We start from the raw sequence: 11,414 nt of genomic DNA, 5'->3' as shown, positions 1-11,414 counted from the left end.
AAATTAAAACCTAGAAAAGGATTCAAAATGTATTATTTTACATAAATAGCACTTGTAACTACATATATTTATAAAATTTAAATTACAATTTAATTATTCTACAACTAGGTGCAATCCTTTTCGAACCTGTTCTATTATTCTACAAAATATTTTCAATGTTCTGATACCAGATTTAATAAAATAAGATCATCGATATTATTAATAAATTTTCTGTATATTTCACAAGGAAGAAGAAAAGTGAATTAAATATTTTGTGCATCACATAGTTACTTTTTAATGTTAATATGAATTTATTGTGAGTTGAAGCTACTTCAAGAAATCCGCGGCGACTAATTCTTCGAAATCACCAAGGAGGGCGTGTTAAGCGTATGGTGACAGAGTGACAGACGCTAAAATGAATACATTTGGCAGTCGTCGTACAAAGTGAGAGAATTTATAAATTTAGTTTAAGATACTTTTATTTTACTAACTTCTCATTACTCATTTATCACAAAAAATTTGAAAAGGATTCAATGTATCTATTGAAATTAAAATATTCATTTTTATCTTTTTGAGGTTAAGTCTGTTATGTGTGTAGTTACTAAAATATAAAACAGAAACATAATTTTTCTATAGCGTAAAAATAGCAGTAGGAGCTTTAGTATGCGAAGAAAGTATTTTAAAAGGGGATATCACTATTGGACCAAAAACTATAATTCATCCAAGAGCAAGTATCATTGCAGAAGCTGGTCCAATTATAATAGGTGAAGGGAATATTATAGAAGAAATGGCGATCATAACAAATAGGTAATTTTAATTTCAAACATTTCTTTACCCTTTATTACTTATTATTTGATTAAAACATTTAATTATGTTATTATAGGTTACCACCAGATACTCCCGAACCAACAACAATTCCGGTACAAATAATAGGCAATTATAATGTATTTGAAACTGATTGTACGTGTGAAGCATTTAAAGTTGGAGATCATAATATTTTAGAAAGCAAAGGTTACTATATTATAATTAGGAACTTATTTATTTTTGATGTATCATATTATAATTTTATCTTTATTTATAGCGCATGTTGGTCGCGAGGTTGAACTGACCAATGGTTGTATCATAGGAACGTCATGCACATTGACAGAAGCAGACACAATACCAGAAAATACAATAATTTATGGTAATGAATGCCAACGTAGAGAAATGCACGATAAACCATATGTGAGTTTCTATTGAATTCTGCGTTACATTATAGGTAATATTTTGTTGTTTTATAATTTTATTATTTATTTCAGCCTCCAATAAGTCAAATAGAATTTTTGTTAAAAATTTTACCAACTTACCATCACATTCGTAAACCTAATGTAAAACCAACAAAAAATGAGGGGGGGCTATAACAAACTATATACATTCTTAGGTAATATATTTGCGATATAATGATTTAAAAATGCAACAGATATTTATACATTTAATGTTAATTCTAAAAACTAACAGTGCATTTTAATTACGTTTCTGTTTTCTAATTGTATTTATACATTCTGCACTATAAAAGTATTATTATTATATGTATAATAAATTATGAATTGTTTCACATGTGATGTACAATACATCAGCATATAACCCTTATAAGTTATTTGAAACAAAAATGAATATAGTATGCATAATAGCATCTTGTGAATAATTTTTTAATAATATAGATTTATTTTTAAATATTTAAAAGTGAACTTACAGAATATTTTGATAATACTTTGAAGTATTAAATAAAATATGCTTCTTATATAAGATTTTATGGTTTACTATAACATCATAGAAAACCTATATGAATTCAGTGTTCTTGTCACATATTAGGATATAAAAATAGTACTACTGTATCATATTATATTCACTATGCTTTTTAATCAATGAATCGACTATATGTACACTGTAGAGTGAGGTGTATGTATCCTAGTAATAAATTTAATTTCCTGCTGTGCCAACAGATGGCAGAATCATCTATTTTGAAATCAGTTCTCAAATTTGACGAGAAAACTTGTTTTATAAAAAACTTACCAATTTTATTATGTCCTAATTATATTATTTATTTAGTATTTATTATTACGTATCGGATTTGAATAAACTTGCAGTTTTACAGTTTTTAACATTTACACTTTTTGACAACAAAGTGCAAAATATGAAATATGTTCTATTTATATTAACAAAATATCCATATAATTTATTTATTTATTATATAAAATACATATATGTAAATAATTCTATCTACATGGAATTTTTATAATTGAGCATTTTATGAGAATATTTCCATCCCTTATTAAGCTCCAACAATTAATTAATTATTCATATAAGTCGCAAGATCTGCAAATAAAAATATATTTCTTATTATTCATTGGAGCTTAGGAACCTCGACGAAATTTCGCGATATCAGTGAGTCTGTGCGCGTCGGCGATGCGACAAGTTAATATAACTTGATGTTTCTCCTTCTCGACGTTCTTCTCCGGGCGAACTCTCCGGAGAATCGCGGCGGCACAATACTAAACGCTACACCTATGAATATGAATTAGCGTCTCGTCGAGGGGGTTGGATGCGAACCATTTACCGTTTCCGTCAGCTTAGCCGCGTACCACAGTGGCTCTCAATGCGATGCTTATTTAAGCAACAAATGTGCGAATCGTGTTACTACATGATTTGTCCGAATTAACTCATTAATCATCTGTAGACGACATTTTATTTCGTTTACACTACATAATGTTCAAATGAACTGCTTCTAAACGATAACAGAAATAATATTCAATTTTTACTCAATTTTATCAATACAGTACAATATAAAATTTTGTTATGTTTGGATTATTTTAGTTACATTTAACAACTTCTAATGAAATTTTACGATAAGTAATCGTATTACTAAATATTCTAGTTTATGTAAAAAAACGTTTTAAACGAAATTCTGTGTAAAATAAACTTATATAAAAATTGAATATTATTCAAATAAAAAAATAAATTTAATATGTTTTATTATGTAACAAATAGAACAACAATTTTTCTGGAGGAATATATGAAGAGGAAACGCAGTTAAGAGCGTAGCGGTCGCGAGTGCCGCTTTATTTTAATGATCGCTCTTCGCAACCCTCTTGAACGCAACTCTTGTCGCGGAAAGTGGTGACCCGAGAGAGCTGTCATATTTTGACGTCCGCAGCGGGCGTTCTAGGCTAGAAGGGGGAGACGAGAAGAAAAGAGATTATTTTTCGTCGCGCTGGGAGAAGCCAGAAATCAGTACGACTGCACAACCAAGGGAAAGTCCCTAATGGCGTAACAATCACAGATTCGTGCAAGGTTTTCTTATCCCTATTAGAGCGAATTAGTTATTGATAAATTGTTAGCGGATGATTTTGTGTAAATTGAAAAGAGACTTCATTCTTTAGTTGTTAATTTGAAAATACTTCAAACGAGATATAGAACATATAACAAACAACATAACAAATTTTGGATTGCGATACTCTTGAAATGTTTCTTCAACTTCAAACTTACTACTAATACTTCACGTATTACATTTTACAGCACTGTAAGATTATACAACACTATACTACATCAATTATACGGAATGCAGTATCTTTATAAAGAAATTCCTTCGCAAAAGTAGTTATCCAGAAACAGTAAACTAATTCCACAAAATTAATTTATACAAACAATTTTCTTATAAACAAAATTTTATTTTTGTAGTATATAATTCTATTCTATGAAGACAATTACAGTAGTTATGGAAAAAGATCATTTTTAGATTTATAACAAGGATGGTATACTCTTGCTGAATAATCGGGTCTAATGGATGGAATATGGAAAGAACTACAACTGCAATGCAATTGCAATATAAAACAACGGAAATCACGAAGGGTACAAAATGAATTCAGCACCAAATGGAAGTTCAACCGCATTAAAATCATCCTCCAATAATTTAGGGAATAGTTATCGTTGGAAGATTTGCGCTAGCGATAGACAGTCCCTCGAGAACGTTTCACGATGATCTTTCGTCCATCAACGGTGGCGGCGATCGTGAACGCGTCAAACAACTCTCGGCGCCCTCGCTCTTGCGCTTAAATTGACGTCCGCGGACAACACGGGAGAACCGCTTTGTCGAGCGGCGAACAAGAGTGACGAGCGTTGCGAATGCACGACTCGCTTAACATTTCCATTGTGAACGCAAACGAAGACTGGAGGGCGAAAAATGTCATGTACGTCGACGGGATCGCGCGTAGAATTAATTCGATATCGCCGCAGTTTGACAGAGATTTCCCGTAATTACTGGGGAAACGTTAATCCATTGCGAATTAAGTCTCTGCTTATTTTATGGTTAAATAAAATAAAAGCTTCCATGATTAAATAGACATGGTATGAAATAACACTAGATTGAATATACTTATAACTCAATCTAATATAATTTATCCATGGAAATACGAAGAGTTAATCAGAAATGTAAGAAATGACTCGACCTCCATATCATTCTAAGTATCTTATACGACCGAAATCTTCGCAAATCATCTGTTCGGTATTGAAACGTGGACGGGTCGTTTAGGTCCATTTAGCGATGAAATCGTCGCATGTCGAGAGATCCATGTCGATACCGCGTACACGATGTCGTCGAGAGCGATTCCACCGCGCGGTCAGCCGAGTAGCGACGAGATAAACGATTCAATCGTGACAATGAATAATACTGGAGCGACGGTTAAACGCGGCAGCGGATCGGATCGGGTCCGCCCACAAGGCTGTCCGGAGGGAAACCACCCGTAAAATCCAAAAGGGGTGCAGTGGAGCGGGAGCGGCAGGGGGCGCCAGGCGACTCTGTGACGCGATTATGCTAACGAAGTTATTCCATTGTAACGCTGTTTACAACGGCGCGCATTAAGGCTACACCGGAACAATAGCAACCCCCTGCCCCTCTAACTCTCTCCTCCTTGTGCACGAGCCAGGGAATCCTCGGGAATCGCGCGGCCATTGTACGCCCTGTTCGAGAAGGAAACACAAACGATGCTCGATGATTGACAGAAGTGAAAAAAATGTCGAGGGTATAAGTGTCAGCGGTCAGCGATTGCGAAGATTACGGCCAGAAGGTTTTGACAAGTAGAATTTTTTTGTTGAAATGTTCATTACCTAGTAATTAGTGTAATAGATACTACATAGTTCGAAATAGAAGTTTATCAATATTCTTAGTTTATAACAGCTCAGTTGCATTTTTTTCTTTTCTGATTAATGCTTACTGTTGCATCATATATTCAATCTATGAAATCGTTAGCAACAGTTCGTAAAAAGTACTTTACTGTACGTGAATACTCTTTGTTATTTACGTTATTGTACATACTCACAATCAATCTTATATTCACAAGAAGAAACAAAGGTTATTTACTTATATTCCTATACGTAATACATAAGGCAAAGAGAAGTTGCCAAAACCATCGAACACAATGAATACAAGAGGGATGGAAGGGGCTCCGACCACTCGAGTCTGGTTACACCCTATCGGGGCGCCACTTGACTCGTATTTAACTTTCAAATATATTTTATGCCTTTTGCATTTTAATACTTTCATGGATTCGCTATTTCTACACCCTTCTCTCGGTTCGCCTAATGCGCATGCATTTTCGTTCCAGTGAAATGTAGACGATTTCGTGTCACAAACCATTGCCACCCCTCATACGCACCAACACTGTCAACAATATATCTCCAATCCCATTTGATACCAATGCTATTTTTAATTTTGCACAATTAAACTTTAACGTATCCCCTTGTATTTTTTTTTTTTTTTTTTGCGTAATACTAATTTTCTAATCTGATTATCAAGATAAAGCTTCTAATTGTTAAATATGGTACCATACTTTTCTTTCTTACAACAAAGGTATAATATCTCACTGTTCACTTTTCATATTTGTTCACGAATTCATTTCCTTCGATGAAAATTTACGATCGTAAAAATATATGAATGCACTTCACCAAGTCATAGATTCTCCGTTTCGTTGGCTGTAAAACTTCGTCAAAATTTGATTTCCTTGCGATAACAGAGAGGCAAGGAGATCAGCGTGGGCGATTCGAGACGCAAGAAACTCATGCACGAACGAGCTCGGCATTTATGTGTCCATCGAAGCGTGACGACGCTTCGACGGGATTATTTGTAGGATTCAGTCGTATACCCGACGTTTCCGCCGAATCCTTTGTACCATTCGCCCGTTACGCCATAGAATATTTTCGAGACGTATTTAGGCTTGTTTCGGACAGCCGGATATTCATCCCACTATTTTTACTCCATTCTATGGCCTTCACTTTCTCTCTTCTTCTTCTTATTTTCTATCCTATGTTATATTTGATCTCTGAAAATTCGATTGAAAATATAAAGCGTTATTTCGAAGGGGCAGATATTATCGTGAGTAACAAATTTTTGGCAAATTTTAAAGTCATCAATATCTTTCGTAATGGAGGTTACATAACTTTTTATATGACAGTTGGTGCGTATTTTCTGTTCTTCATAAGAAACTATTAAGACCGTGTCTGGAAACAGTTGTTTGAAATGATATTTTAATTTTAATAATCGTGTAAAATTTATCGTTTGAAAGAATGCTGTTTTACTTTTATTATTTAGATACATATGTATTTAATTTACATTCTATATTAAGAATATTTCAATGTTTAAGAATTTATATAAAATTCATACTATCTTATCAATGATCTTATTATTCCTGACACAATTACTTTTACTATTTTACGAGTACATTAAATTAACAAAGAATGCAATTAGCGTACAAGATCACGTATCTGCACAAGTGTCTATCGACATTCAGTAGTTGTTAGCTAAAATGAGAAAGAAGAGCAAATCGAGAGGACGACGACGAAGAAGATTATCTCGTACAAAGTCCGTCTCTGTGATTCTTTGGACTTTAGACGTCGAGTTGCTGTTCGACTTGTCCCTTGCATCCGAATGCGACTGCCGATCGCTTTGAAGTACACCGACGACACCGTGTACATATTCTTCCCTGCCAGGATAATAACTTGCGATGAGAAAAAATTAATTAGTCGACCGAGCCAGCTGTGCTCCGTTTAAGTAAACGCGGAGATTAACACGCTTCCGTTTCTTGATTGATTTATGAACAAAGCGGAAGATACATACGAAGGATAAAGTTTCAGTTGCGTAACTTTCTTTTATTTTGTTACTTGGTTTCCATAAAATTAAGAAACAAAATTCAACAACGCAAATAAGCTGAACAAAATCTTCAAATGAAATGTTAACGCTACATTAGTCCTAATCAGTTTTTATATTATTTACTTACTAGTAAGAGAAAAGTAAAATGTTTTAATAATAAAATTTGTCACATAGATCGTATCATATACGTTGATTTCATTAAAAGAATTTAAACAATAAAGAAGAAATTGATGAACAATTTCGCAAATATCAGCTGTATAACGTGTTACCTCCCTTTTGTAGACACAGACTACTGCGAACGAAGAAGTTACCGTACATACACGTCGAATCAGATAATCTTTCCACTTCGTCCACAGAACAGAAGCGTGTATGCAGATGTGGTTTGCCGAGGGAGAGCCAAGCAGAAACGTAGATGGCATTCCTCTAATTTGTCGGCTCGACTTTGTCGGCTAATCAATCGAGTTCGTGATTACCATGCGCCGCGAGCGTTAACCATGACGAGATTCCACGCTTTTCGTGCTGTATCTATCTACGCGTAATCATAGCTGGAAAGTGTGCATGTATATGACTAACCTTTATTATCATACTATACAAACTTTCTACGCATGTATGTATGTACATGGATAAAGCTAAAGGAATAATGTAGCTAATGGTTCAGGCCACAGTTTAACTTTGACGCATAGTTGAGGATTTCTTAGAAACAATCAAACGAAATAAAATTAAATTTTGCATAAAGTCTTCCTCTATTTGTATATGAGTTCATGTGAGATTCATTAATTGATAGACAGATTATGCGAAGTTTTACAAAACTTCTCTACGTATGCACCGGGAAGTGAGATTTTGCGGCATAAATCCTGTTTTACAAATGTACTTTCCATGCGCAATTAAAAACCGATTACATTCGTTTTGGCGATTATTCAGACAAGCATGGTGAACGTTTCAAGCTCTTTCTACGAGTGCATCTATGTATGTACATATACGCTGGCTTGACGTGCCATACGCGCGTTCGTGCTGCCTGTCGGCAAGCAGACGCACGCATCGCCGCCTTCATTTCACGCATAATTGAAAGCACGTCCCATTTAGCGTCGAGGACGTTCGCCACTTCTCTCGACTGCGGGCTTCCTCTTAAGATAGCACCCGTTTAGTCGTGTCCCGTACGATTAACGTGATTTAAGTATCGTACCCGTTTAACGTCTCAACGAAAATGTCCGCCATAATTCAAGCAGCATTTTTTTTCCTGCATTCTCGCACTTCGTAAACGCGTGATCTTCAGTTCTCGTCTATGAAGTTTCATATAGATATATGTTACACAGGCATTTATATTTTGTTACACGGTAAAAACTTGATTATCAGGCACCAATTAAGAGGACAACCGATTCTTGGAATATCGATTAAAGGATAATTCAGGATGATTTCTTGTAAGCGAGATTGGAAAACAAAAGTAAGAATTTACTTCATGCCATCATCCTTAAACAAATAGCAAAAGTATTACTCTCCAAACATTCTATTCATTCCCATCTATTACGTGTATACTTAAATTATATCTATCCATATTCTGAGAAAAAGACATCAAGAATTGACTACTAGCAAATATCTGACGAGCAACTTTCAAATAAAATAGTTCTTAGTACCAAGAATGCTAACTACTGCATACAAGTGTACCCAAATACTGCAGAACGTTATTATAAGCCATTTCAACAGCTCTTTACACTCATCATGCTAACTTCAACTCCCGAATTGCTCTCCTTTGAAACGCATCATTCAACCAAACGCAATAAACTGTCCACCTTTCCTGCTAATGCAGCGTGTCGTGATGCACGCCACGGAAATCCCACCGATTACAGGGCGAGCCATTTTGTCTTCGTACATACAAATCCTAACATTCGCGGCTCGCATTGCGACACGACGGTGGATTAGGTTTCGCGATAGGTTACTAGCGTCTCCTTTTCACAGTGTACGATTTGTTGCCACGGCGAACCAAAAACCTCTGGTTAATCCATTACCGTGTACGCGTCGTTTCGGTTTCCACGACGCCCACCAATTTGCTAACCATCGATTTCTGTGCGCTCTCTCGTAAACCGTAGCCCTTCTTCTCTCAGCCGCGGCGGACGCAAATAATACCGAGCCGCCAATCGCGAATTCTAGACCCTTTCCATCCGCGTTTTTCCCCCGTACGGTGGTTGCTATCTTTGGAAACGCAGGCGCGGCAACCGTGTCCCTTTTGACGGAACCGACCACCGTGGCCTCTCTCGTCTGACGTTGCGTTCCTCTTCTACTTGCTTGATGGATTCGCGTGTCTCGCGGTTGTCGAGAACTCAAGAAACTGGTGTTCTCTTCGTGGAATCGGAATTGAATTATGGATATAAGAATAGCGGATCTCTGGGTCCTGGATTGAATTACTAAATGAAATTGGGACGTTGCTTAATTTTGAAAATTGAATAAATTGAAGTGCAAATGTAAAAATTGGATAATATTAGGAAAGATGATTAGTCAGGACTAAGCGTTTCGTGATAGGGTTTCTGTTGGCGTAGCAATATTTTTCAATTATTCGATATATTTCGACGTGTATATTCAGGATTCCAGTTTGAGTCAAGATTTGGTTAAACGTCTCATTGTAAATCATTGTGAAAAGCTCGTGGGTAATACCCCATAAACGGAGGAAAGAGGAGAAAGAGAAGCGTAAGAAGTAAGGTGACAAAAAAGGGGAAAGAATAAATTGTCCGAGGAAGATAAAAGGAAAGAGATGTTGCAAAGGAAATGAGTCGTCAAGCGTAGATAGTACTATTTTATCCTCCATTTTAGTAGTATCCAGTTTAGCCGTATTAAATTTGAACTTGTGCTTAACTTATTCTCAAACATCTATTTCAACCATTCGAGTATTATAGTAATCTTCTTTTTAATGAGTTATATAAAATAAAGCAATATATAAATGTAAATGTACATAAAAAATGTATATATTAGAACAAATAGAATGTATAACGTATTAATTTCACTTTCTACATTTAAAGATCATATGATTAAAAGAAAAGCGAAAGGAAGAAAAATGAATTGCTCTTAGGAAATAATTGGAGCTTAACAAAAACGCGTTAGATATATTTCCCTATTACCGCTAGACAGAAGGTGATTATACATAAATAAACACAATTAAAAATATGAAGTTTAAATACGAAGTTGTATCATCTGCTGAATATATTTTCTGTATATTCATAAATATATTGTCTAGATATTTGCACATCGAGCATGTATTCTTTGCATTCTCAAATTCCAAATTCGTAAATGCATAAACATCCATCTATAAACAGGTTTAGTTGTCATTTTCAAATTATTTATTATTTCACGTATTATCATTATCACATGTCTATCATCATAAAGCAGCAAAAACTAATAAATATTCCGTTCATACTGTTCGAATAATTTAACTTTGTAAACGTCACTGTATCGTACCGTTCGGCTGACGAAACATCAGGCAATTAAAAGTCGTACTTTTGTCGGGAACGTCGCGGCGCGCTTAAGAACTGAAGCGTTTAAGAGTCAACGCTTCCGTTCACACGTGCGTAACGAAAGCTCCGCGGGTCGCGCGCAACGACGCCTTCGAGGAGCAAAATAAAGAGAAGCCCAGTGACTTGCCTCGCGAGACAAGATTTAGGGCCGTCTGAGTATTCGTGTCTGAATCTCCTTGCGCGCGTTTTCCACTCGTCCTGCACGCCTAGCGAGATTCTGCTTGGGAAAATCCGTGCTCCATAGGTCGACGCGCGTGAAATGATGAGAAACGCTGGCAGAAATGAATTCTGTGTGAATTTCAGTCACCAAGAGGCTTACGATTCCACAATTTTCTCAGCTGAGAATGGTTCCAAGAAGATATAAATGGTTTAACATTAGAGTTATCTGTTAAACTTAACGAACTCATCGATTCACAAATTTATTGTTATATTTTGTTATTTTAAAGAACAGTAAAGTAACTTAATTCGATGATACCAAGTAAATGAGGTACTGATATAATAAAGTGCAATAAGATAACGGTAAAAAGATCACGCATCGACTTGTAAAGCATCGTTGTAAAGGAGAAAGTAGAATCTCTATCGTAGAAAAAGGTTTCTAAATACCACAGAATTGTTTAAATTCCACAGAATTGTCAAAAAATAGGCATGTTTATTTTTTCAATTCTGTAACTTTGTAAAAAAACATTTTTCAAGAAAATGAACTAAACAAAACGAAAATTGAGTTTTGTCCTTTAAAATAGCTCTAAGCAAATTAT

General features: G+C 35.3%; 1 protein-coding gene across 2 annotated transcripts; it reads left to right on the top strand.

Annotated features, from left to right (window-relative positions):
- Positions 1–290: 290 nt before the first annotated feature.
- Positions 291–1,764, top strand: Dctn6-p27 (dynactin subunit 6). 2 transcript variants are annotated; one of them, XM_072005032.1, is made up of 5 exons: positions 291–423; positions 616–786; positions 863–990; positions 1,061–1,203; positions 1,278–1,764. In XM_072005032.1, exons 1-5 carry the CDS (start codon positions 395–397, stop codon positions 1,377–1,379), a joined length of 573 nt encoding a protein of 190 aa, XP_071861133.1. In that variant the 5' UTR covers positions 291–394; the 3' UTR covers positions 1,380–1,764. The 2 variants fall into 2 exon arrangements, with proteins under 2 accessions (XP_071861133.1, XP_071861134.1); XM_072005033.1 differs by having other exon boundaries at positions 307–423; positions 1,106–1,203.
- The last annotated feature ends 9,650 nt before the right edge of the window (positions 1,765–11,414 follow it).

Source organism: Bombus fervidus, chromosome 6 (genome assembly GCF_041682495.2).
Source record: "Bombus fervidus isolate BK054 chromosome 6, iyBomFerv1, whole genome shotgun sequence".
Taxonomy (NCBI): Eukaryota; Metazoa; Arthropoda; class Insecta; order Hymenoptera; family Apidae; genus Bombus; species Bombus fervidus.
This window is presented reverse-complemented; position numbering and strand designations above follow the sequence as displayed.

Bases quoted from the DNA above. Each gene is read 5' to 3' on its own strand.
- Dctn6-p27 (XM_072005032.1), top strand. From the start codon at position 395: ATGAATACATTTGGCAGTCGTCGTACAAA. The intron at 424-615 runs GTGAGAGAATTT...ATTTTTCTATAG, and splicing joins TTTGGCAGTCGTCGTACAAA to CGTAAAAATAGCAGTAGGAG. The intron at 991-1,060 runs GTTACTATATTA...CTTTATTTATAG, and splicing joins TAATATTTTAGAAAGCAAAG to CGCATGTTGGTCGCGAGGTT.